Source organism: Linepithema humile, chromosome 7 (assembly GCF_040581485.1).
Source record: "Linepithema humile isolate Giens D197 chromosome 7, Lhum_UNIL_v1.0, whole genome shotgun sequence".
NCBI lineage: Eukaryota > Metazoa > Arthropoda > Insecta > Hymenoptera > Formicidae > Linepithema > Linepithema humile.
The window spans coordinates 962,091-989,899 of NC_090134.1; the positions used below are offsets into that span (position 1 = coordinate 962,091).

General features: G+C 33.9%; 2 protein-coding genes and 1 long non-coding RNA gene across 9 annotated transcripts; all 3 read left to right on the top strand.

Annotated features, from left to right (window-relative positions):
• The first annotated feature begins 83 nt into the window (after positions 1 to 83).
• LOC105678444 (uncharacterized) lies at positions 84 to 1,150 on the top strand. The gene is made up of 2 exons (XR_010891275.1): positions 84 to 506; positions 927 to 1,150. It is a non-coding gene; the product is annotated as an uncharacterized lncRNA (long non-coding RNA).
• Positions 1,151 to 2,108: 958 nt separating this feature from the next.
• UGP (UDP-glucose pyrophosphorylase) lies at positions 2,109 to 10,951 on the top strand. 2 transcript variants are annotated; one of them, XM_012377793.2, is made up of 10 exons: positions 2,109 to 2,368; positions 7,593 to 7,832; positions 8,108 to 8,290; positions 8,422 to 8,627; positions 8,703 to 8,778; positions 9,265 to 9,411; positions 9,478 to 9,616; positions 9,704 to 9,841; positions 9,929 to 10,095; positions 10,371 to 10,951. In XM_012377793.2, the coding sequence occupies exons 1-10, from the start codon at positions 2,345 to 2,347 to the stop codon at positions 10,581 to 10,583; spliced, it is 1,533 nt and encodes a 510-aa protein (XP_012233216.1). In that variant the 5' UTR covers positions 2,109 to 2,344; the 3' UTR covers positions 10,584 to 10,951. The 2 variants fall into 2 exon arrangements, with proteins under 2 accessions (XP_012233216.1, XP_012233215.1); XM_012377792.2 differs by lacking the exon at positions 2,109 to 2,368 and adding an exon at positions 3,704 to 3,860.
• A 384-nt stretch (positions 10,952 to 11,335) lies between these two features.
• On the top strand, positions 11,336 to 27,719 carry LOC105678490 (uncharacterized). Of its 6 annotated transcripts, none has more exons than XM_012377894.2 (20): positions 11,336 to 11,828; positions 12,355 to 12,548; positions 12,634 to 12,692; positions 13,251 to 13,434; positions 13,533 to 13,705; positions 14,283 to 14,399; positions 14,703 to 14,846; positions 14,919 to 15,052; positions 15,212 to 15,573; positions 16,547 to 17,381; positions 17,973 to 18,273; positions 19,047 to 19,835; positions 20,113 to 21,045; positions 21,561 to 21,950; positions 22,121 to 22,221; positions 22,376 to 23,580; positions 23,729 to 24,224; positions 24,781 to 24,897; positions 25,039 to 25,167; positions 25,439 to 27,719. In XM_012377894.2, the coding sequence occupies exons 2-20, from the start codon at positions 12,378 to 12,380 to the stop codon at positions 25,957 to 25,959; spliced, it is 7,161 nt and encodes a 2,386-aa protein (XP_012233317.2). In that variant the 5' UTR covers positions 11,336 to 11,828; positions 12,355 to 12,377; the 3' UTR covers positions 25,960 to 27,719. The 6 variants fall into 6 exon arrangements, with proteins under 6 accessions (XP_012233317.2, XP_012233315.2, XP_012233319.2 ...); XM_012377892.2 differs by having other exon boundaries at positions 11,337 to 11,828; positions 23,729 to 24,230; XM_012377896.2 differs by having other exon boundaries at positions 11,337 to 11,828; positions 19,065 to 19,835; positions 23,729 to 24,230.
• The last annotated feature ends 90 nt before the right edge of the window (positions 27,720 to 27,809 follow it).

A 27,809-nucleotide genomic window follows, 5' to 3' on the forward strand; every position in this document is an offset into this window, starting at 1 on the left:
AAAAAAAAGATTATCTATTAAAATGGCCCTATTCCGCCTTTAACAGAGTACCTATTGCTCGCAGACCACTGCGTGGCGCTAGCGACATTTGTTTACATTTGCTTCCGGTTTAGGTTGATTTAGATTAACGTTTAGTTCTTGTTTGGTCATCAGTTTGCATATTTATTTGTAAAAATACCAATCAGCGAAGTTAAAAATCTTACAACCAAGCAAAATATAACAAAAGTAAAGTTTATTAAACAAAATATTCATTGTCATTCTTCAATTTACTTATGCCGCGTTGTATAGTACCTGAATGTGCCTCTGGGTACGATTCAAACAAAGAAACAATTCATTACTTCTATGTACCGAAAAATGAAGCTGCAAAAAAATTATGGCAAGCAGCTTTGGAAAGAGAAAATTTTATCATTAAGCCAATGCAACCTGTATGTGAGAAGCATTTTTTACCTGGAGATATTTTATGGAGTCGCATTACCTATAGTGAAGAGGGAAATGTTCTTAGCGAGGTAAGTCACGTGGATTATAAGAAAATTATTTTTTCATGTATGAAAAAATAATTTTCTTACAAAAATATAATAAAAATATAATATCAAATATAATATCAATAATTATCAGTCAAAAAATTATATTTATAACTAATAATTAGTGATTATTATTGTGTAGTATTATTAATTGTATATTTATTAATAGTATACTACTTTTAATTATGATTTAATAGGTATCAAGGTATTACAAAATACACATAATAATATCATGAATTATTTCTAACTAGTGCACAAGTACTTTATTCAACAAAATAATAGGTACAAGATAATAGATGTAAATTGTACTTTTTCCAATGTTTATTTAATTTATGTTTGTATATCTTGTAGTTAAATACAATTCAATTGTTTATTATTTAACTCTTATAATTTACATTCTTTCAGTCTGTACCATATAAAACTCCACGTTTACGTAAAGGTGCTGTACCGAGACAACACTCCGGGATAAAAGAAACACAAATCAAGGATAAAGAAGAAGAAGTATCTAATACTCATAATATTGAGAATATTGAAACATATATTAGAGAAAGAAGCAATAATTTCATGCCGTTATCATTTAATGATATAATAAATATCTTAGATAATAAACAGTTGCATATTCCAAGTCACTGGACGTACATTCAATACTTGAATGATGGTATGAGGTTGCTGGCGTTCTTTTTACCAACATGCAGCACAATTGAAAATTATAAAGACAGGTACACTATTAATCCATTCAAAGAAGTAATACTGAAGGAAAATATGACACTGGAGATAAATATTTTAAAGAAGCCTGTTACGAATATGCCATTGGATATGCAAATACATGGCACTATTGAGAATGTAGAGCAATTAAGAGAATCGTTGTTTTCTGTGGACAGTCATAACATATGCTTAGGTGTAGTCAATATTGCTAACGAAATTGAAGATCATGTACAGGATCTGGCTTTTAAAGACATTTGTGGTAGATGGAGACACAAAGAGTGTTTATTATTGATACCACATTTATTAGAAGTATGCAATTTTTGCTCAGGTATTAAAGACTCTTTTGCTCAAAAACCAAAAGTCGTTCAGCAAAGACGATCAAATCGATTAAAAGAATTAATTTAATTATGATTATGTTCGCTGCAAAATGTCAAGATACTCTTTTTATTTTTACTAATTCCGTTAAATTTATAAGTAAATATATATATTTTTATGATAAATAATTTCATTTGTGTTCAGAGTTAAAAAAATATAAAAAAATAAATTTATTTTTCGGAATTGCATCTCCTATACATTGTCTCAATTTTCTGCTTTCCTTTTTCTTTCTTTATTATATATCTGTTTCATTTCGAGAACAAAGTGTGATGTAGGATATTTAAACTTTGATCAGTCAAATAATTTCAATCTCTTGTTAGCCTAATTTATGCGATAGCTCAATTTTTAATCTCCAATGTATAATTTGATACGGGCTGAATGGATTAATGCAATTTTCCGCAAAAATTATATAAATAGCGCATTCTAACGACAATATAGTGCAACTACTAAGGAGCAAACATCGCCGTTAGTATAGTCAACATTTGTAATTACCGACGTGTTGACAAATTTGTATAAACCGGCGCATCTCGCGATCAAGGTTCTTTCGTATATTCGATGTAAATATGGATTCTTTCGTAACGGTTCGAAATATTTTACACGGTGCTTAGGAGGCCACATCAGCACATTCGAAAGTGATCAAAAGCGACGGGTTTCGGCTGCTGTTGGTTGATCTATCGTGACCTTCGCCACTGCATAAAGGACATCGCAGCACGAGTGTGACGAGTGCTCCAAATCGACAAATAATGTTACAAGTTGATGACAAAAAGGTAAACTTGAGCTTTCTATTTTTATTTTTATTATATTTAATATCCGCTGATTGATTTGCAGCTAGTTCATGTCATATATGTTTCATATATTTTTTGTTTTTTATTTTACATGATAAATACAGAGCTGATAGAAAATTTCAGAAATATAGAAAAGCAAAATTATTTGATCTTTCTCTGTGCTCTGGTCGTATCGTTTTTTAATAGTATAATGCGTCACGCACTTTTTGAGGTTATGTGTAGTGGCTAATATTAGCTAATTGTTTCTCTTAATCTCAGAACAGCTGATTGCGAAGATGTATAAAAATATTTCTAGACAATTGTTGCATTTATTATTACACATCACACATATATAGGTTCATACAGTAGACATAATTAGTGCTTTACGCTTTTGTTTGAGGATTTTGCTTTAGTTTTAGTTTAAAGTTTTTTATTAACTTTTTAAACAACTGATAAGCTATTTATATAATTCGGGATGTTTTAAACAGCAGTGATGCGCGAATATTTAGACATTAACGTTTGAAAGTACCTAACCAAAGGTGTAACTCATTAATATCACCTACTGTACTACTTTAATAAATTATGCGTATCCCAAAAATGCGAAATGCAATTTGTCCCAGAAATCGGATAAAAGAATACCATTTGTCGTCCATTTTATACAATAGAAATCGGGAAGGAAACTCCAAACATTTCGAAAAACGTAAATGTATTACGGAGTCAACGACTTGCACAATACTGAATGAATTTATAGTGTCGCGCGCGTGTGTGGATTTGTCAAGTATAATTGCAAAACTCAAAAAAATTCTCCACGAATGGCGAACGACGTTTGATAGAATATTGAAGAAATTATTCGAGAGAATGTAGTATGCGTAATTTTGTCATATGTCATATGTAATCGTATCATAAATTGGCCAACGAAATGTAAAGATATTTCTACATTGGCATAGCGTGTGATAAATAGACAGGTGTGACTTTAACACGTTCCGTGCCGCACTGATTTTATGTAACTTTCCATTTATATTGTAAAATTTATATATGTTTATAAGATACGTTAAGATTATAATTATAAAAAGCATGAAGATGTATAACGTATATAAAGCACGTTATAAAATAGTGTAATATTTTATTTATAAACAGCTTAAATGAAGTGTTCAGGATTGCTGATCCACGCGGCACGGAACGTGTAAAAAAAATATGAGGAACGCGAGGGACCATCGTTGCCGATATAATCATGAAAACATTGCCGGTCTAAACGAGTAGAGAACGATCGCGTAAATGCTTCCCCGTATCTCCAGTAGAATCCACCTCATTTGTCTGTCACGTGTTAAGCACACGCGTTTGCGCCGTGCTTCGACGAAGAGTGCGTTCAAAGCGCGCGAGCTCACGATTGCTCGAAATCTCGCCTCCACGGCCGCGTATGCCGTCGCATTTCTCGGCTGCCAATCGTCTGGTACGCGTGTACAAGGTATCGCACATGGGGACTTATTTGTATCAAGTAAGTAATTGTGGGCGTGAGTGGAACGTCGCGTGCGTCTCGCTTATCGGAAGCAGCGTTGGAAATCCATATATATATGCCACTCCGTGTGTTGTTTCGTGGTTTTCGACGACAAGATCTATTAATTTACAAAACTTGAGTAAACAACTGTTCTTCCTGAAAAGCCAAACGGATATTTCATTCAATGCTCAATCGTCAATCGTAGTCGACAAAGTCGAAATAACATTTTTAATTAAGAAGACATCTCGATCTTTCGCAATAAGGAATATAGTATACATTATACATTGTGACTATATCGAGAGTCATTAGCGTCATTATCAATTTATAATATCTGTTTAAGAACGCACACAGGAAGAATTGTGTCATTGTCAGTTATCTTAATGATGTCGTTGCCCGAAAGAATTTTCTCTGTAGGATCAAAAATTAAAAACTAAGTTATAGCAAAATCAAGAATTGTATTTTTCGACTTTCATACTTTCTATCTCTATCAAATTTGTTTTTTGTGCATATAACAATTATTTTTATTATAAATGTGGCAAGTAAATTCTTATGTTTATTTACTTTTTCTTTGGTATATTAACTTTTAGAGAACTGCAGAGTTTATTTTAAAATCAGGATTTTTCTTAGGAAATAATATATTCTTTTAATATATAACTTGTCGCGATATATAATGTTAATTTCGAGACGTTATAAAGATTTCGTGGCTCTATCTGCTTCATTAAGTGAAGAAATCCTTTGAGAAAAATATTCTAAGTTTATTGTGTTGCTATCTATAATTTTATACTGTTAGAATTAAAAAGTTTAAGGAGATTATTTCACACTCAAGAATTTATATAATATTTTGCGACGATTTGCGTGTTAATTTGTCGTTATATAAGCTAATGATAGGCAAACGCGACTCAAGTACGCAGCGTCATGCAGCGATGTGATCGTTTGTGAGTACTGATCAGTTGGTCTTTTAACCCTCAACGATTCTATATCAAAATGAATCCGGTATCGAATGACTTCTGGCGCGCTTATCTACCACAATTTCACATATTCTCATAAGTTGCGACTGTTTCTTAATTTATAAATCATGTTTTTTTAGAATAAATGAAAAAGATATTTTGACGTATAAAACTGCAATAAGAAGCAAAAAATTGATTAGAATGCAGATGTAAGTTCGTAAAAACAAGTTTTATAGAATCGTAAAATAATAAATAATAAAATAATTAGCAAAGGGTAAAAGATGGTACAAGAAAACGTAGCAGACTCTCTTTTTTTGTTGTAATTTTCTACGTAAAATCTAATAATAATAAAGAGAAAATTTTTCTTTTTATTTTTTAAGGTTGAAATATTTCAATATTTGAAAGCCATTTTATGTTTTTCGAATGGAGCTGTATAATTTTCTTCTTTCTTATACATATTAGTCAAGTTTTCAAAATTCTGTTTATCATTTCTGTACAGAGCTATTACGATAATGACAAAAAAAATTAATGCAAGATATTTTGTGTTTTATGTTTTTTTATATAGAGACAAAATATTTTATTGAGTATTTTATTTTATAAAAATTTTATACGCAGAGTAACAAGAAAATTAGTTTATGCAAAAGTATACGCTATTTAAAAGAAAGTGTAATTACATGAAAGTATCCTGGTGTGTATCGTGAGATATCTATAACAGCCGGCGAGATAATAGGAATGTGCCAATTATTATCCCAAATTTAGTTAGCATATCGCTGAAGAGGATTGAAGTGTCTGACGTCATCATAATTATTATCTTACAAACACCTGCTATCATAAATATTTACGCATTTATATCTGTTTCTCTCATTGATCCTTTTTTATTGCGTTTTCTTAATTTTCGACTTTTTCTGATCTTAATACTACAAATGGTTGAATTGAAGTAGAATTGCGTAAAAAGATAAAATTTATGGTATCAATTCGTTCTTTAAATTTATCTTATCATAAGCCATAGGGTTCACGAAGACTAACATCATCCGAATGTCAGTTATCGTATCCTCTCGACGGGAATCCGTGTATAAAAGTACTACAGAAAACGATGTATCTAAACGGTTACGTTGATTTGCATTTGTTATTAATGTTAACGATTACTAAAAATATCCCATGATAATATTTCTAAGAATTTCCCGTGATAAATCTTACGTAAATTCTATTGCACAATTAGAGACGCAAAGCGGTTTCTTAATGATACTTGATCAGAATTTTTCCAGTACATATCGTAGTCATTGCGATAAGTAGATTTAAAAGTCAAATTTTTAAATAGACGATTGTATTATGCACTGTACATTTTTAGTTATCGGTCTCATCCATAAAAAGTAAAGAAATGAAAACTAATCCTATCTAAGCGCGTTATCTGAACTTTAAGTCAAGGTGACGCTTCAATAGACGCATTCCGTCGTATTTTTTACTGTGTTTTTTTAAGAATAGATAAAGAATTTATTTTCTGAAATAATGGAGTCAAATTATCGACTTGATGTTATTCATTTTACCATTATAATTATATAAAGCTTCTAGTTCTTGGCTGCACAATCATACTAAATATAACGTCGAAAGGGAAAAATTATGTCAATTTTTTTTTTTACATTACTCAGTGTGTTTCATTTTAAGCACTTAAATATTTTAAAAAGAAGACACTTGTGGGAAAAGAATTTCAGATAAAAGTTTTGCGATTTCGAGGGAAACATGGGATGGTAACTTCAGTTTGACTTTGAGTTCTTCCGTCAAGACTCAACTTAAATAAGTCAAGGAATAAGTCTACTTAAATTTTTTTAAGTAAAACTTTTTTTGGAGGTATTTTTAGAGAATTTTGTTCTGAATTCAACGATATACTCACAGGGTTGCACAAGAAAAACTTGGAGCAAAATATAATATGATAAACTCTTTTCAAATTACACTTAACTCAAATTCTCTCGATAAGCGTAATCAACGCGACATTAGGTCACGGTTTACGCCAATTGTTTATCGTCATTTACGCAAAGATATCTGCTCAGTCGCATTCATATACAATAATTAAACAAAGGCAGATTAAAGAGTATCGTATAATATTGATACGATATTAAACGTTAATCATCGTCTCTATTAATCAAGAAAGATTGTGTATCAAGAATTTTTCTTTTCCTAGGATGATAACGTTAATTTATTGTAGAAATGTAACGTCATGGCAATTCTCTAAACTTACATTGTCATTGGACACAGTTATCACGCAATTCATTCCGACATTAATTTCTCATTAGAATCCATGTCTAAAGAATCACGGCAGATCTCTCGATCAGTTGACATCCTGAACGGTGCGATCGCTCTCGTGCTTTTCGAAAACAGAAGACGATTTGTTGCGCGTGAAACGAGTGAAAGAAAAAAAAGAAGAAAAAAACGGCCAATTTCTCCTTGCGCTTATTTGCAACTGCTTACGCACGCAGCCGATTTTGCGTAATACATTTGTACATTTGTACGGGAATTTTACTCCAACAATCTTTCGTAGAGATTTTAAGCGGATTTTTAGAAAAGGCGATTTTACAGTCGCCTGTAGACACGTAGATTATCCTATACACACGATTTATTTATTTTTCCTTTTTTTTTAAACTTTTTTTTTCTACGGCTGCGGTTTTAAAGTCATTATGTGTGCGCTTTTGAGTTCGATTAGTGATCGATTTACCGAGGCGGAAGGAGCGGATTTTATACGGAGAATAGGTAAAAAGTTTTCATCTAGCTATCATAGAGGTAAACTTCACAGGCTCGCGGTCACCAACGCAGTTCTTCAGATACGCAGGCGTTTCGCGAGCGTACGAAGAGGGATGCCCGTGCCGAGTTGCAACGTGAGCTGGAGAACCTGCAGGCGACCGCCTGCGATGGCGACCAGAGGGAATTGGTCGAACGGCAATTCGTAGGATTTAAACATCTGTTCGACCGTTACCTGCAGGAAGAAGGTCCATCCTTGGAATGGGACCACATTCAAAAACTGCCCGAAGATGCGGTAAGGAAAAAAAAAAATTATAAAGAGATTAGAGAAGTTTCTTTTTTAAGAAAATATAGAGTTTTTTCTAAGAAGTTTTAATAGCACCTGTTTTTATTAATTAAATTTAATAAGTGCACTCGGTAAATTAATTAAGATAGATTATATCTATTTATTAAAGCAAATTAATGAATAAATTATTTCAATAAATGCGTAAATAAATTTGATTAATAATTTATTATAATTGTATTGTATTAATAATTAAATTGATTTAAGATTATGTTCTCTTTACACAGGTCAAAAACTATAACTCGTTGCCATCACCGGAATCCAACGAGGTGAAGGCACTATTAGACAAATTGGTTGTAGTTAAATTGAATGGCGGTCTTGGAACGAGCATGGGATGTCATGGACCGAAATCCGTGATCGCCGTACGAAATGGGCTTACCTTCCTAGATCTCACCGTTCAACAAATCGAGGTATGGCAATAAATCAAAATTTTAACAGTTTACTCTTTCTTTCTCCTTTGAAATGTTTGCTTATAATCGTATTATCTCAATTAAAATTTTAATCATAGTTATAATATTATAATAATGACTTCTATTAATAGCATTTAAATAAAACGTACAACGCCAATGTGCCACTCATTCTGATGGATTCATTCAACACAGACGACGATACGCAACGTATAATTAGAAAATATAAGGGAATTGATATAGATATCTACACCTTCAATCAGAGCTGTTATCCGCGCATAAATAGGGATTCTCTGCTCCCGATTGCTAAGCACGCTCAAGTTGATGAGGATATAGAAGCGTAAGATGATATTCGTGAAATCTCTAATGATATTTTTTTAACAATTATGTAAAATAATGTATAATCTGTTAATAGTTGGTATCCACCTGGCCACGGGGACTTCTACGAGAGTTTCCAGAATTCTGGCTTACTTAAAAAATTTATCCGAGAAGTATGTATATGAGATCTGAAATTTGATATTTGTTAAGCTCTTAAATGTTAATGCAAACGTGCGTCATTTCGAATGAAGTATTTTTGCAAAACACGATACCTATAGATTTACGTATTTGAATTTTTTATTTTTTTGAGGTTTTTCATCTTTAAATTCTAATGTAATATCAAAATTGTTTAAATTCAAAAGAGTATTATTTTCGTAAAGTACAAGAAAAATTTATTATATTTTGAAATCTTAATTTGCACATATTACATTTAAATTACGTATCAATAGTTATGTTTTAAATTAATTGTATTATTTTATTTTTTAGTTTAGTGTCTCAAGAAATCTCGGCTATATAATTTTTACATAAATTTAATTGGTGTTTCGGAAAATTTTTGGAAACAAAACGTTTTTATTTGTTAATTAGTTAAGGAATTAACTAATAGTTAAGTTAATAATAATGAACAATTCGCGCTTATGAGATACTCGAATATGTTTCAGGGCCGTGAATATTGTTTTATCTCAAACATCGATAATCTCGGTGCTACGGTAGACATAAAAATCTTGAAATTATTGCTGAGCCAAGGACCGGAACCACCTCTCGAATTCGTGATGGAAGTGACCGATAAAACACGAGCAGATGTTAAGGTAAGTTTTATATTAAAATATATTTCTTCTATAATTCTTACGTAATTATACATTTTACTTTATTAGGGTGGTACACTTATAAAATACGAGGATAAACTCCGTCTCCTCGAGATAGCTCAAGTTCCCAAGGATCATATTGACGACTTTAAGTCCGTTAAGACATTTAAATACTTCAACACTAACAACCTCTGGATTAAACTAAGTGGTATGTATTTTTTAAGCACTTGACATTGTGCTGGATGTTAATGCATGTTAGAATTATTGTTTAACGCGTGCTACTTTTTTCGAATAGCCATCGAGAGAGTACTTGATCAAAAAGGTTTGAATTTGGAGATAATTGTGAACAATAAGACCTTCCCGAATGGCCTAAATATAATACAGCTTGAAACAGCTGTAGGAGCTGCTATGAAATCATTCGAAGGAAGTATAGGTAAGCTCAGAAAGTGGCACTTTCACAAAATTATGCTTTATTTAACAATTCGTGTTTATAATTAAAGATGTATGTTTAATTCCACAGGTATAAATGTGCCACGCAGTCGATTCCTGCCGGTGAAAAAGACCTCCGATCTGATGCTCGTAATGAGTAATCTGTATACGCTGCGTAACGGATCTCTTGTAATGAGTCCTCAAAGGATGTTCCCAACGACGCCACTGATCAAATTGGGAGACAATCACTTTTCGAAAGTCAGTAGGAGCTTAGCTTTTATTTTAATTTTTATTAATTTATTTTTTATTTCTATTCATCTCTAGTTTTATTTTAAAATCTTACATAATATAATCTGAGCTTATTGTATTAATTGTTATGTAATTAAATATTACGCAACGATTCTTAATTCTTTTTATATGCAAACGTTTTTAATTTTTTTATTTATAAATATTAAATAATTAGTTTATTAATATGTGATTAGAGATTGGGATCTGGACACTGGGATATTTAAATTATTCGTTTTTTTTCACAGGTGAAAGAGTTTCTGACTAGATTCCCAACAATACCGGATCTTCTTGAATTGGATCATTTGACAGTGTCGGGAGATGTTACTTTTGGAAAAGGAGTAACGTTGAAAGGTACAGTCATCATAATTGCCAATCACGGAGAACGTATAGACCTGCCATCCGGAACCGTCTTGGAAAATAAAATTGTGTCGGGCAATATGCGTATACTGGATCATTAAGTTGCGACAAGAAGCCTAGGAAATAGTGTCTTAATTTGTCTTGCAGAATTTGCGTGAATGTTTGAGAGAACAGCGTCTGAAACAAGCGTTTCTAGTGATCATGTCTAAGCATAAATTAACTAGTCAAGCAATTCAATTGTATATAATCATAATATATTTTAGAGGGAAAATCGGAGATATTTCTATAAAAATTATTTTACTGAGTATTGTACATAAGAATTCTTTTGAATGCATTCACAAAGAATCAAATACACAAAGAGAAATTTATTATGTATAAAGTATATTATTATATAAGCGACCGAAAAGAGCTTGTACGAAATACATATATATTGTATTATTATATCGTGAATAAATATTCTTTGCAATTATATTTGCTTATAAATGAAAACATTTGTTTGATACCTGAATAAATGGCAAAGCGTGTAAGTATGTTCACAAGCAACATTATTGATTAAACAAAATAACTAAAAATAATTAAAATTGCAAAATAAAAAAAAAATAAAAAAACAGGGTTTAAATATTTCATAAATATTTAAACCCTTTTTCTGTAGTATTATATATTTTTTCAAAGTAATGATTGCTATCAAAATAAAATTATCGAGATTTTTTATATAATTTTAAAATAAAGAAAAAAACAATTTCTCAATTCGCAAATTTTACTTCTTTTTAATTTAATATGAAAATTGTTATAGAAAAGTATTGCAAAATGAGCGCGGCGCTAAACGTCATCTAGCGATGCGCGAAGAATTTAATCGAGTCGTAAACGTGACCGACGAGCTCTCGCAGAAACTCGCAATGCTTCGTGATCATTCGTGATATAGATAGCCTCTCAGTGAGCTAACAGAGGACAACGATGTTCCGATAGATTACAGATTATAGGGATACATTCGCCGCGAATGTGAAGTTAAGTGCATTCTTTCCCATCCTCATCGCTCCAATGGAACGTTAAATCTCGCAGGTAAACGAAAATCTCCCTACAAGAAAGGAGGAGAAGAGAGACTGAAAGAGGGAGAGGAGACGAAATGCGGAAACGTAGCTGTGAATGTGAATCTCCACTTCGTTCGTTGTTATTTCCCGAGCAGCATACGGCTTCTAACGATCAGTAATTAGCCTGGCGCAATGTAATCAACGTTATGGACTTGAAATAAGTCGCCTATATTCCCCGGATCGCAAGACACATATTATGTATTACAATTGTTAGCTTTCTCGTAATCGGACTGGCCCCTTCGTCGACGTTTTGTTGGGGTCAGTATGGGCGGTTTTGGGCCTAACCTACCTTAACAATTATATATATATATATATATACATATTATATATATATACACACATATATATATATATATATATATATATATTGCTTCAACTTGAAATACTTCAGCAAAACAGTAGTAAGGTTGTGCAGTTGAGATTAAAAATATTTTTGTCCATATTATTCCTTCAAAAATAAATCAGTGCTCTTGTGTTGTGAAGAGTTATAAATACAAAGTTATAGTGCTGCTATTCTGCAAATAAATACAATATATTTATTTCTTTATTTATTTTATGTATTAATTCTTTAATAATAAAAAAATTAAAAAAGTCATTGAATAATGCAAGTGTAACAAAGCAAAACAAAAGCAAACTATTGTAGTGAAAAATTATTTATCAGAATTATTTTTCCTTTATTGAATAGTATTGAATATGGTATTTTTATGTATGTATGTGTGTGTATGTATATATATCTGATGTACGCAGTACATAATATTTATATAACATTTTGTAATTTATTCAGGAGTTGAAAGAACAATCTTCTAAATGGGGAAGGTTAAGAAGAAATCGAAATTGCTGCACTGCAGCAAATCGAGCAATATATTACGCAACTTACTGTTCAGGGATTGTGGATTGCGCACAACGTATAAAACTAGCACGCGTGAATTAGAGCCGATAGCTGAAGCAAATCTTGTTTTACGCGATCACAAGGAATTAGTATGTTTTTACATATAATATAACTTACAATTTTAATGGTATTTACTTATATTTGGCATTTGTAAAAATATTTCTTTATTTGCAGAAATGTGATTTGCCTGGTATTCCTAGAGCCACTTTTTTGATGGTTTTCAGTCCTGATGGGTAAGATATCAGTGCAAATGAGTAATAAAATATGATAACATAAAGATAGAAAAAAATATGCTGTTAAGGTATTATCTGGAAAAACTTGATATTTTCATGACTTTTTTCTTGGAGAAATCCATGAGAAGAGAAATCTCCTTTCTTGAACAATTAAATAAAAAATTGTATTGTTTCTGAAAAAATTTATTTTTTGTTTTTTTTTCTTCAAGGTTTGTTTTTATTTTATAATCAGCTGATTTACTCTTTAATTCTTTTAAGTTTTTTTAATTATTGAAACTTGAGCAGTTCTTAAGTCTTTCTCTATAAATATATAGAGTAGAAAGCATTAAGAAGTTTTTACAATAACTAAATTTATATATAATAAATTGTTTGTTTTAAGTTTGCTGGAAATTGTGACAGAAAATGCATGAAAAATTTGTAGGAAATTTTGTATCAAAGTTTAAGTAATAATGGAATATGTATATGTTAGTTAGATTTGTATATATATATATTTATAAAAAAACGTAATACATTTTAGAGTTATAAAAATATCTCAAAATTGTAAAATAATAATTTTAGAACCATGGTAGCGTCTACACATGGGAACCACAATGTTTATATCACAGATATTACTACAGGAAAGAATATTAGAACTTTATCCGGACATCCACGTACTCCATGGTGCATAGCTTTTCACCCGTCCTTCAGTCAGATCTTAGCATCTGGCTGTTTAGGAGGTCAAGTTCGCGTTTGGGATTTAAGTGTGAGTTCTTAGAATTATATAATTTATTACAACTTATATTTAAAGGCTGCAAATTTCAATTTAATCTTGTTTTAAATTTGTGTTAATTTTGAATATAGGGTGGTAGTGAAATTTGGAACGCTGATAGCCATACAGTTATCGCTTCGCTCGCGTTCCATCCGTTCGAAAGATTATTAGTTATAGCGACATATAATGAAATTCATTTCTGGGACTGGAGTAAATCTCAGCCGTTTGCTGTAGCTGCTACAAAGACCGATAAGGAAAAAGTGCGGTACGTTTATTTCAAATAAAACTATGTACAAAAAAATATTGCGAGAAAGGTGTAAAAAGAGAAACTTATATTATTATGTCAATAATATAAATATGTACATATGTATGTATAATATAAGTATGTAGTAATATGTACAAGCTGTTCTATTTATCACGAGAATCTTTACTGCTATTAAAGATTTGAAAAACTGGCAAGTGCAAGTTGCATAGTTCAAAGAGGCAAATGTGATAATCGAGAAGTCTTCTTCGACTTTGCAACTTTCTTAATCAATTTTTATTCTTTAAATAGCAGTAAAGATATTTAATCTGAAAATAGACATCTTGTATGTTGAAATAATATACAAGGATAATCTAAGAAAAACATTAAAAAATTTAGGGGTGTATAATACACAAATAAATGGAAAGCATCTCTTTTATTTGCAGATCTACTATCTATTGACTAGACATTTTTTATCTATTTTTATAAGTACTTGGTTTGTGAATTTCTACTGTTTCTATTTTGTTTTGTAATTTAAAAAAATTTTAATTTGTATATAACATTTCACAACTTTATATACATTGTTTTATGAAAATTGCAGATATGTAGCTTTCGACAATTTAGGACGAAAACTGATCACGGGAATTGCGAATACACCACAAGTTCAATCGCAATGGGATCGAGCTCCCGTAACACAATTACTTAGAACTAGTTTAATGTGAGTAAGAACTAGGTGTATCACATGTAAAAATGACTTTTATATCTATTTATATTATTAATATTTTCACAATTCTACATTTTAGGTATAAACTTTTTGCAGAATGACTTATAACATTTTTTTACAATATATTTATAAAATTAAACATAAAAAATTGTTTCAGCATCTATTTAGAATGAAACACAGCACATAATATGACACAATTTCGACTTTTTTGTTTGAAATCTACATTGTTTTTGCAATACATACGTTACTTTAGGTAAGTTGGAACATTTGTATTGTAGCTAATCTGAAGAGAATTAGGAATTTCAGATACCAACCACGAGAAGGTCATCCAGTCTCGGATATCGAACTTTCTCCTTGGCATTTGTGGAATCATGGTTCGATTTATGGAAGAGGGCTGGCAGACAATCACGCTACGGATCGAACTTCCCGATATACTTCCCGGTAACTATCCAGTGCAGAAATCTTTAAGATTGAAATTGAAAAGTTTGTGAAATTGATATCACATCTTTTCAGTGCCTATCTATTCATGCGCAGAGGTCATGAAATGTCCAGCTTCTCGCGATTCACCAATCATCATCAACAGTTCAGGAACAGTGCTTCACGGCAGGAAGAAGCGCGGTTTCAGCGGCGCCGTAATCTATCCGAAGGTACAATGTCTATGCTACGATGGCCTTACAGACATCATGAGCTAGCACGACATCTTAGAACCGCTGTGTCGTTTCGTAACAATGCTCAATCTGCAAGTACACCATCTGGTACTGTAACAATCGAGATTCGTCGTAATAGTTTTATGCCTTACGATGTAGAACTGAATCAAACTAGAGAAGCTACATCTTATCCGAATATCACGAGAAATCCTCCTCACCCGCCCAGCAATCTGGCGAGCACGGACAATGTCGAAAACAGATTGGCGGACGACGGCAACGACGACGATGATTTGCCGAGCAACTCGACAAGGCTGCGCGACCGAGAGCCTAATGCGATCAGCGACAATAGGGACGAACTGTACGAGCGATTGAACAACGCTTGGGTAGGAGTGTACGAAAGATTGCGCCAAGGCAATTCTTCAGATCCCGAGAGGAGAATAAATTTATGCTACAGAAAACTCGTCGATCAATACGTGACGCTCGTAAGACGTTACTTTGAGGTTTCCAGAAACAGAGATACGGTGAGCTATTTAGGTTATTACTTTAGACGTATATTTTCATACAGTTAACAAATCGATTTAAATTTTTTTAAGTGAAATCTTATTTTATTTTTATTAAATATACTTCTTTCTCTCTCTCTCTCTCTCTCTCTCTCTCTCGCTCTCTCGCTCTTTATATTTTTTTCTATCATATATTTCAGTTACTATCTCCAACAAATTTTTTATATAAAAATCATTCACAATGTATTGTAATTTTTATCAATATTTAATATTGGTAAACAAATTTGTTTAATATATTATGTATCTAAGAATATATACAGGGTGTCTGTCATAAGGTGTCTCACCGAAAAGATACAAGTAGATCTCGTTATTCTGAACAAAAAAGTTCTATACCATTTTGACACATTTGAACGTACGGCCCGGCCCATCGCCTGCCCGAAACGCGCGACTGTTACTCGCGACGAATCGGGCGGAAGACGGCACAAAAAGGCGACGCACAAACAATAACTTTTCGTCTTGCGCGCGCTGTGTTAACAACGACGCGCGTTACCGCCACCGCCGCTACGGTCAGTCCACTGTCCGATCGCGCGCTTATTGGCCAATTTTTTAAAATTAATTACTCAAAATTTTACGTGGTTGTTTGTAAAATGGTATAGAACTTTTTTGTTCAGAATAACGAGATCTACTTGTATCTTTTCGGTGAGACACCTTATGACAGACACCCTGTATATGTAAAACTTTTAATAATTTTTATGATTAAATGCGTAAGTTTTTTTTTTAGTTTTTTAATTTACATTTATTACAATTTGTTCACAATTAAATTTATATTTCTTTGAAAAATTAAATGAATTTGCTTTAAATGTTATAAAAATAATTTATCTATTTAAGAACAAAAATATAATGAATAAACGATGACTCACGAATTTTCCATCCGTGCCAAAAATTCTTTTTTTTAAACTCATGTTGTATAAAAAATTATCGATTTCGTTTAAAGATCGATCGTGGTACAGACCCTATGGATATGCCGGAAGCGTCATCCGTTAATTCCGAAGAATCTAATAACCGAAACGAATCAGTGGCGAATGAATTGTCTATATGGAGATTAAGAAACGAACTGAATTCTAGCGCACAGGCGAACAGCACGAACCTCGAGAGACTGCAACGGTGTCAGCGCCTGTTACTCGAACGTTCCGAGCAAGAGGAGATTGGAACCACCCTGCAGAATTTGAGGGAAGCTTTGAACGCTGCCGCCGAGAATAATAGTTCGTGCTTGATGCGGTTACAGAAACTGCGAGAGAGATTGCAACGGCAGACCGCGACTTTATTTGAGCGTTCCAACTCCCGTCTTCAGTTGCTGCGTAACGCTTTGAATGATGAAATCGAAGCGCTCAACAACATGGAGGCGCAATTCACTAACACGAGCTCTAGAATCGAGCGGCTGCGAGATGAGTTTACGATGTACGGTATTCTGTCGCGAAATCGTCACGTCGCGACAGAGCCTTCGCAGGTGAACTTAAGCGAGGCGGAATGGCGGGGGCTTATTCCAAATGATGGACAATTGCCCAGTACCAGTTCCGGGACGCCATCGAGACCGTCAAATAGATCGCATTCGGAACTCAATGTGTTTCCCAGCACAAGTTCTGCCGGAGAGAATGGAGAGGCGACATACCTTGGGTGGACAACGGTGGATCATAGTGAAAACACGAATACATTACCGAGAAGCGGGAGAGCCACGAGAAGACGATTCAGTACTACGAACACTGAGGACGAACCACCGAGGCGGCGAATGCGTAAATCAGGATCGCACGTGGTGTTATCTCATTCTATTGGTAATACTTCTTCTTGAAAGCGTAAATTGAGACTATTAGGGTCATTTTGCAATTATATTTTTTTGAATATAAACAATTGTGAAAGCTCTTGGTTCCTCATTTGTATTCAATTGTGACGTCAGGAGCAGGAAAATTTGTTAATTCTTTTTATAATTCAATAATATAGATTTATCGAAGAGTCTCGTTTCAGTTTGCATTGAAAAAGGTGGTTGTAGATCTCAAGTGTAATTTATGAAATCCATTTTTGCTAGAGATATAAGTCGGATTCTATCGTACGTGCGTGTTTACTAATGTAGAAAAATAAAACAATTTTGGATTTATCAATTCAATATAGCTACAATGAGGAAACAAGAATCTTAAATGCTTAAAAAACAAAATCTTTTTATTTTACATATCTCAAATTATAATTTTTAAAACTTGTTGGAACAAAGTGGAAATTTTTAAAATTTTAGTATTTTAAAATTTCTTTTCTAACTCTACAAAATGTTGGAAACATTTTCTAATTTTATGTATTTTTTGTTTTAAAATGATTATAACATTAGTGTGAACGTAATATTAATTTGCCGGCTATAAATTTATTTATTATTTCAGGAGACAGTTCATCTTCAAGCGACGAAAGCCATTCGCAAGCATCGACATCACGTAGCAGTGTGTCTAACTTTACGGTTTCAACTCACTCAGCATTTCAACCGAACGTATCTAAATCTGTTATGCAACGTGCAAACTCGCAAAATCAAGAAACAACAGCCAGTTCTTCTAGATTGAACGAAGCTGGTGGAAACAGTCCATCTGATAATTTGAATGATGAATCAAATGAAGATAATATCCAAAATAGAACATCAAGGGTTACGCGAGACGCACAAGAGAGACCTCAAGAATTTAATAGGCAAAGGTAAATACTTATACTTCATTAAAAATACTTTCAAACTTTTATTTTATTTTATCAAAATGCGTTTTTTTTTTAATTATACATGTTATGCATTATTTGATAATTGATCGCCGGTGTTAATGTGAGGCATATATGCATAATTTAAAAATATTTTTTCACTTATGGAATTTTTGCGAAATGTAGTATTCATATTTAGGTTTTGAAATCACTGAATTTAAATCTCTGATCAAACTTTTCGAATTTAATGTAGCAGACTTAATATAAAGATTCGAACTTGAAAAGATATTTTATTTTCATAAAACTTAATATCTAAGAGTTTTTATAATCTTTCAGTTCAAATCTGACATTAAATAATTTTGAAATAGAAAAGAATATTACTATTCAAAACAGAATAAATTTTTTCTAAAATTTTAGTTTGCTATCCAATTTAAATCAAGTCTTTATTTATAATTTAATTATATTTTATCTTAAATTTTTTTCTGTTTTTTGAAAACAAAATTTACATCTTAATTTTCAAAGTAAAGATTCTTGAAATTTCTTGAAAAATTACATTGGTTTCATAATTTAGAATTCCAGAATTTAGGTTGCAGATTTAAATTCAGAGTTTAACAAAGCCCTAAACATACAATCCGTATGTAAAATTAATTTTTCTTTCATAGAAATCATTTTTGGTCGTAAGTCATTTTTATTTTTTAATTAGATAATCATACATTTTGTTGTGTTTTTTTAAAGATTTCTATCTGTTTATATGTATACTCGAAATTTTTAACATTTAGAAATTCACCCCTACTCAGGAGAGTGCTAGGTGTTCTCCAACGAAATTTCCATGCAGATCGGGCGGAAAGTAATAACACCACGCAACAAGTATCATTAGATGATTCGGAGAACGGATATTGGCTGCTCGAGGAGAACAGTAATTCAGACTCGAACTTGGACGATGCTAACCCCAACACTAATTCGAGTTCTCGTCGATGGACAAGTCGATGGATACCGTTAGATACTTCCACCAGAAACTCAGAGTATGTTAACGATTTAACGGACGAACAAATTCGATCGAGATCTCTTTCGGAGGATGCGGATCAGAATGTCAGTGATAGACACAGAGATCGAAGGAATCAATTGTCGCCTGTGTCTGCGAATTCTGCTCGTTACGAACAACCGCCGTTGTTCCCGTTCAGAAGCTTACGCGAGAACCAATCTCAAAGAGCAGGGCAGAATCAAATGTGTAACACTGACAATTCGGATCCAAACAGCGCTCCGTTTCAGTCGCAAGTCTCTGGTTCACACGTAGCGAATACGACATTAACGGAGAGCGTCGACGATGCTGTTGCAACGAGAATTGCAAATGACGCTAATCGTGAGAACGAGTCGACATCAGGCGACAGGCAACAGCAGCAAAACCAGGACCACCAGCGTAATACGGACGACACGAATTTCGATTCTAGCGACACAGACACGATAATACTCGATGCTGGCAACGTAGATCCGAGAGAGAGCTCGTTGGGAGTTCGGCAAGGGATTCAACTACTCAATCGTCATATTGACAACATGCAACGCTTGTGCCGGTGAGTTAACAACATAACGATGCACACTGCGAGATTCTAAGACTCAAAATAATTGTTTGTTTTTTTTTCTTGAAGGTTTTTATTTATCAGAATTTAGGAAAACCCAAATTATTACAACTTTGTTCATATTATATTTGATCTTGGATTAACATTAAAAAACGTATCCAAAAAATTGTATTCAAAAGTGTCTAAAAATGCAATTACAATATATTTTTCACTGTTCTTGTTGTTTCTCGCACATCAACCGGAAATAACAGTTTTCTCAATTCTTTGACAGAGCACGCTTGGAAATTGTTCAATTGTGCCAAGTTCGAAAAATGTGGGAAGATCTGCAACGACAGATACGATCGTTGCACGTGACAGTTCGCGTGGAAAGACAGAACGGCGATCAGACGGAAGCGCAGAGGGATAATGTCACCAGCAATCCCGGCCCGTCTACGTCGGCTGCGAATTCGCCGAGCGAATCTGCGAGGAACTTCAAGAAAACTCTCCTGGAGAATTATCAAAGGGAAAGTAGCGCGGCAGATCATGACGCGAGATCGTACGATCCGAGTCAACCGTCCACCTCGAGAGGAATAACCAGCCACGAGAGAAACCACGAGGCAACGTCGTCGTCTGGCAATCCTCGTAACGTCGAGGAGAGCACGACCAACATGAGTCTCTCGAGTCTGTTGCCGAGCGACGCTGAATTACGACGGATGCAATGTCTCAAGCTGAACGAGATGCTAGACGGTCTCTACGCCCGGCTGACGTCGCGTTGCCAGAATTGCGATTCCCGCGTCGGCGACGCGTCGCAAGCGACCAACGATCACACGTACTCGAATTTAACGATCGATGGCGACGTGCAATTGCCCAGTATGTCTAGCGTTGTGTCGAATATCGGAGCCAGTTCGAGCTTACCGGCGGTCACCGCGATAACAACACCGACGACGGAGTCATCGGAACCGTTACCCAGCATCTCGAGTTTCGTTACCGGTATCGATCGTGTCGACTCCAATGGATCCGTTCAAACGTCGCACGCGAATACCGATTATCTCGCAACTGGCGTCTCAACCGATAACAACAACGGCGGCAATGATCAGAATAATGTCAGTCCCACGACTACGCAATATTCGGTGAACCAAGGTGGGAGTTCAGCTTCCCCATCGTCATCCGAATCGTCTAACAGTAATTCTAGCAGACTTCGTTGTAGGCAGAAGATGTATCTCAGGTATTTATGTATATTCCTAGAATGATACAATGTGTTCATTTTTAAAGTTTAATAATAAAGTTAAAATCCGCTTTAGACGAACTAATTAAATTCGCGACAGAACTCGAGAATCTATTTATAATTTTTTGTAATAGAAAATATTTGAAGAATTCCAACGTCAGCGATATGTATTTTCTATGTACATATATATTCTAATTTTTCAAACGTTTTCGTTATTTTATGACGTACATAAAAAGTATAAGTATCTTGAAATCTGCTACAAATTACAAATTATCTAAAGTAGGCTTTAGCTGGGAAAAATATAAAAACAAATAATTTTTAATTTAAATCACAATATTGGCGTGACTGATACAAGTATTAACGATAAAGTAATTTTTGTTTGAAGATTTTTTACTATTTTTATTATTTAAAAATAGTTACGTCAATGCTCAAATGAAGCACACTGTACTAATACATGTATCTAAGTAATAATTTACACAATCAATCATCATTTGACGACATATTTGGTTTTCCAGACGCTTAAAGCTATGGTCATCGAGATCGCATCGTTGCACAAGACAGAGTCCTAGACCTCAATCCACCAATAATCCGTTTCGTCATTGCGAGCATGTCAGAAGACCGTGGCATTTACGCAGGAATGCAACCCAGAATAACAACAATAGTAACAATGATTATTTGGACATGGATATAGATGTTCGGAATCGAATGCGAAGCTCGAACACGTCTGAGTATTTGCAAAAAATGATTCTACGACTGGAATGGCTCGTTCAACAGCAGAGAGCTTTAGCACGAAACAGCAATGTTAATAGAGGATTGAACGGCGATAGTCATCAATCGGAAACCAACAGAGAAAATGATAATCGCGAAATGGAAGAGATTCGTGAAGCTACAAGATTAAGAGCTAGGTAAAAAATAATTTATGAATTATATTATTGTATAGAGCGTGACACAACTGGACCGATAAATTTAAATGAGCTTAGTATCGCAGAACATGAATTTCTATTCTCTCAAGATGTTTGTATTAACATCTATCTCCAAAATTTGTTAATCCAATTACCAATTGATATTGTTCCAGACAAGTTCTCGGTTTGATGGTAAGATCTTTGATTCAATTCTTTGAAGTAACAAAATCAGGGAATGGCTCCCAAAGCAATGTTCTCTACGAACAGATGTACAGTAAGTTTATCATATGTTATATAAGATTATTAATTGTATTCGTGGTATAAATGGAAAAATGATAATTCTATGTGAAAAATTTCTGTTTGTTTTTTTTTACATAAAATTGTTTACTTCCCAGTTGCTAACTTATATTAATTTCTGTTTTTCTCAGAAATGTATGTACTGCTACATCTGGCATTGGAATTAACAGACTTGCTGCTAGCACAGCTAGTAATAACAAGACGCGAATTGGAATCTAGTCAATATGGACCTTTTACTCCTGATTTGTCGGTCGACAATCAGAACAGAGGAGACACGCGTAATAATGACAGCGTCGACAATAGTCTGCAAACGGAAAGTAATCGCGCAAATGATAACACGGGAAGGCGAAACACGAACAGGGAGAAGTTCTCGAGAAGCCGCGATACGCCGAGTGTATCTGGCGCGACTTATCGAGAAACTGCAGAGGATCTCTTCTCTATACACAGGAACAGGCGTTACCGTGGCATGGCGCAACAATTGAAACAACTATTTTGCCATCACCGGGAAACGGAAAACGTTAACACGTCATCTGGAAGTCAGACTAGTAATTCAGTAGTAACTAGATCTAGTGACAACGGCGACGACAACAATTCCGACTACAATGCTCAAAACGAAGATAATCGACAGTCAATTTCCGAGAACGCCTTGTCGGCGGAAGTGCAGAGTATCGTGGAAAGAATTCAAAGCGGCGGCTCGATCGACAATGACAGTGAGATTAGAATGGGAGTTGAGAATCGCACGATCGACGCCGCTAGCGATACGCGCAACTCAAATGAGAGCTATCGGCGGAATCACAGAAATGCCACGGTATCCGAGCCGACGGTGCGACGCGCCAACGAAGCGAGAAACACACAGGAAAGCGACGTTGGAACGAATTGGCGGACCGTCACTTATACCTCATCGGGTGATGAACAAAATGGCAGATCTTCGCATCAATCGTATCCGAGATCTCTCATTAGAGATCGTTCCCTTTTTCGGTGGTCCTTTCGCCAGATTGTGCGTCCTCTGCGCAGATCCGAATTTGGCGCACCTGGGAGCCGCAGATTTCCCTACAGCAATGAGGGCGCGTCTTTAAGACGAGAGTTCAACGTTCCCGAATTGCAAGTGAACAGTGTGCCTGTGACTGTGCACGATTTGGAGAATCTGTCGGCTAATCTCCGAAGACGACAAAACACGCCACCGACACCGCCGCACACACCTCCGCCATACCTGATCTCACCTAATCTCAACAATCTCATCCATAACAATGATGGTAGAAACAACGATTGGACGAGTGACTCGACAGATCAACCTGGTCCCAGTTGGGCCGCACAGCCGAATAACAACAGAAGTCGGGTGCAGTATAAGTTTTATAACGTTTGTGCTTCTTTAGATTAGTTTGTAAATCGTTGCTTAATCAATTATTATCATCATGCTTATTTGTGCAAAATTTTAGGTGTTTTGATATACTTTATATAACAAGTGCTATTATCTGTTGAATCAGATGTTGACTCCATCGTTCCTAGCATTATGGCGCAATCGGTTTGCATCTCCTTTTCTTCGTTATCCTGAAGGAGCATGGAATATAGAAGGTACTGGTGCCAATCTTGGTGATGGTGGCAACGATGGTGGTGACGATGGAGCCAGAGGAAGAGGAGGAGGAAGAGGAAACGGAGGAAGAGGAGGAGGAGGAGGAGGCGGTGGAGGAGGCGGAGGAGGCGGAGGCGGCGGAGGCGGCGGAGGTGGTGATGGTGATGGTAATGGTGATGGTAATGGTAATGGTAATGGTGATGGTGATGGTGAAGGTGATGATGATGGTGATGGTGACGGTGACGGCGGTGATGGTGCTGCTGGTGCTGGGAGAAGAGGTGGAAGAGGAGAAGGAAGAGGAAGAGAAAGAGAAAGTGAAGAAAGAGCAGGAGAAAGAGGAGGAGGAAGAGGAGAAAGACAAGCGGGAGGACAAGATCCAGAAAATGATGATAATGATTATTGGACCATCGGTAATGGTACTTATCTCCTTTTTTTAACTTTGGAATATATACTTATATATAATGATATACTTATTGACGGCATAACCGGGAAGAGATTATTTTTGTATTAAAAAAAGAAGTACAATAGATAAAAAAAGCAGAATAATATTTTCATGTACGAAACTTTATTTTTAACTTTCAGTTTGATGAAGAAAATTAATAACATTTTAACTTATAGAACATGAAAAATATATAATATTTTATGTTTGTTAAAAATATAAAGACAATATATTTTATGAATAATTTTTTCGACAACTTTAAATACTTTCTATTTTTTTAAATAAAATATTGAATTTAGTGTCAGTTTTATGGAAAATTCAAAATGGTAAAAAATATTTTTAATTCTTTATTTTCAAAATCAATTTTCTTGTAGTTGAAGTACAGCAGGACATATACTAGGAAAAGTATAAAGAAATATAGAGACGTTTAAGTAATCAAACTCTTTTGACTTTTGATTTTTTTTCGTACAAATGTGAAACTTGTATCTTCACACATATGTTTAAAAATTATAAATTTGTTTTTTTAGAACCTACTTTTTTTCATTTACCCACTGGCATGTCATTCAATTCAGCGCTGGAAATTCAGAGTTATCGCGTTCAAGCGTGGGATTTTTCAAATGGAGATATACCTGATATTACAGACTGTGAGTAAAATATAGTAATGCCAAAGATATAAATCGTCACACTTTTTTATATATTATGTACACACGTATAGGTACATGTTCATGTCGCACATATGCATACTTACATGTATATATATTATCGAGTTAATATGATTATTTCAGCCGAGAAAAATGTTGTGGTACGCGAATGTAAGATTCATAATGATGCCAGTATCGACATATCTGCGGACGGAAAATTGCTGGCAACACTTCTGCCATCGTCGGGTCGTATCAATATGACGACTATGTTAGGTAAGCAAGCAAAGATAAATATATATACATATCATCAAGCTTTATTTTTGAAGTAAAAGTTTCTATATTTTTATATACCATATCTTTATATGTTGATAACTCTGAAAACAAATATTTTTAAATAATAATTTTTCCCCAAAAATTAATACTATTAAAATAACAAATGAATATGTTGAGAATTCTTTTTTTTCACGCAATTTTTTCATTATTTGTAAAGTAAATATAATGTAATAAATAAATGATAATAATGCAGTTTATTGTTTCGGTTTAGGTATTTATAGTCTGCAGTGGGAAACGCTGGGCGAAAGAATTTATTCCACCAAGATCGATCAAACAGTAGTGTCTGTTTCTATATCACCTACGCAACAGCATCTCCTGGTGGGTTTGGCACGTAGGATTCATGTTCCTGCGAGACCTTTCCCGATGGCTCTAATCTACAAGCTGAAGGAGAAACAACCTAACGAGAAGGTTTCACCAACCGATTCGACCGTGGAGTCGGCATACGATTCCTCCGACGAGATACTTGACGATAACATTTCAATAAATAACAGTACTATGCGACGAAGCAACGCTACAGTCAGCAATTATAGATCGCACAATCGAGATTGGCGAATTCGAAACGATTTGGACATTAAACCTAACAGGGAAAGTATGGCTCTTATTCGAGAATTGTTGCAAAGCAGTCGGGAGACCTCGGGTTACGTCAGTCTAAATTGCATTAGATGGGCCCCACAGCCGGGTCAAGGAATGGTTTATGCTACGAATACCGGGCAGTTGAATATTCTACAGTGATTCTGCGCTCGTAATAGATGGAGATGGAAGTAAACGTTTCCTCGCATTATAAACGATGCTTTACAAAATGAATGTATTGTATGCACTAAGGTTGGTATACGTTGAACGAATGAACAACAACCAGCAATAAATGTAAATTTTGGAATGTTTGGAATGTTGGTCTTTTTTTTCTTTTTTTTTTTGCGTTTACAATTCACATCTGGCTAGATTTGGTGCTCGCCATATATAAACAAATGCCAATTAATGGGAAAAGGAATAGGATCTCTGCTGCATCTTCTTCCTTCCTCCAAATGATCGGAAAACTTAGGAAATTTACGCTAATCGCACACTAGCTTAAAAAAAATCAATGATTTTTTAAACAGTATAATTATATTTTCTTTTGTAATCGATTATGGATTCACTGGTATATTGATGAAATTTTTAAGCTTCAGAATTCTGGCATGGCCTTCTACATATATGTTAAAATATATTGTTTCTATAATTTCTAGAGTTGCATTATGTAAAAAATATAAAAAAACGTGATTTTACAAATATTTATCAGTTTATATTAAATATTTATATATTTTTTAGAAAGAAGAGAAAGAAAAAAAAGATTCTTCTTTAAGAAGAATTTTTTTTTTTTCCATGAAATATTGGTTTAAAATTCGCAACAATATTTGTAAAAATTTGCCACCGTTTACAATCATTATTGGAATGCCAATATTAATAATTCTGACAAAAGTAAATTATTTTTCTTTTGTATAGAAGCGACATAACTATATATATCATATATACACACATATATAACTTATACTATATATGTAGTATCATATATAGTATATATATAGTACAAGTTTTTCACATAAATTGAATTTTTTGAAACTGCTGTAGCACACAATTAAGATGCAAACGATGTAATAAAACGATTATTATAAATATGAGTTTATCGTGATTGTATATCGCAATTGTTAGTTAGTGAAATAAAAGATGTAGAAAAGAGGACGATGCACGATATCGTTATACGAGAGTTATACGCGATCAAAGTGTACACGATATTGAATAAAATTACGTGCGGATTTAGAGTGAACGGCGAATGGCAGTATTTCCGTCCTGCGTACTTTTCGGTATAATTATCTCTCGAGTGAATCAAGTCGAATGCAATTAAAGTCGATGCAAACAAACATTTCATTTGCATTTGTTAATATACGCGTATCCGAATTTTAACAGCGAAAATTCACATTCGCCGTTCATTCACGATGCGTTGGCGCTCACTCAGCGTATATCCACCTTAAAACATAATATAAGTATTGTGATTTGCCCAAAATGACTTCTTTTCGAAAAATAGTAAGAAAAGATATACAATGTGTGATGTATGGTAATAAGGTTTTTATCACAATCGATTATTAACCTTGACAGATTACGTAACGATAATAATTAGCACGGAAAGACTGCAATGCTACAATTTATATTTTATTTCTTTCTATGGATGTGATTACTTTCTATATTTTGTGATGCAAATGTAAAAAGTGCAAGATATATAAGTTTAATAATTAATGTTCGATTAATGTACTGTTGTTTAAGTTAGGTAATTTTTCTATTCCTAATTTAAAACGTACTTCCTATTGTTTCTATAGATAACTTGTAGATTCCTCTTTCGTTTTATGAAAACCTATGTTGTATCATGTAATATGAAAGTGAAAACGGGATGTTATTATAATATCAATATGTATTTATCAACCGATGAATACACTAGTAGCGTCAAATAAATCATTCAGAACGCATTTTGTACTTTTATTATTTTAATCATGAAGAACAGAACAATTTTTTTACAGCATTAAAATAAAAAGCACACAAGTAATTTATATAATCCC

What these genes read in the sequence shown, in the direction of transcription:
- UGP (XM_012377792.2), top strand. Translation starts at nt 3,783, where the DNA reads ATGCCGTCGCATTTCTCGGCTGCCAATCGTCTGGTACGCGTGTACAAG. An exon ending in AAACACGAGCAGATGTTAAG is followed by an intron (nt 9,412 to 9,477) that starts GTAAGTTTTATA and finishes TTACTTTATTAG; the next exon opens with GGTGGTACACTTATAAAATA. An exon ending in GAGACAATCACTTTTCGAAA is followed by an intron (nt 10,096 to 10,370) that starts GTCAGTAGGAGC and finishes TTTTTTTCACAG; the next exon opens with GTGAAAGAGTTTCTGACTAG.
- LOC105678490 (XM_012377892.2), top strand. Translation starts at nt 12,378, where the DNA reads ATGGGGAAGGTTAAGAAGAAATCGAAATTGCTGCACTGCAGCAAATCG. An exon ending in GCGCCGTAATCTATCCGAAG is followed by an intron (nt 15,053 to 15,211) that starts GTACAATGTCTA and finishes CTTACGATGTAG; the next exon opens with AACTGAATCAAACTAGAGAA. An exon ending in GGTGTTATCTCATTCTATTG is followed by an intron (nt 17,382 to 17,972) that starts GTAATACTTCTT and finishes TTATTATTTCAG; the next exon opens with GAGACAGTTCATCTTCAAGC.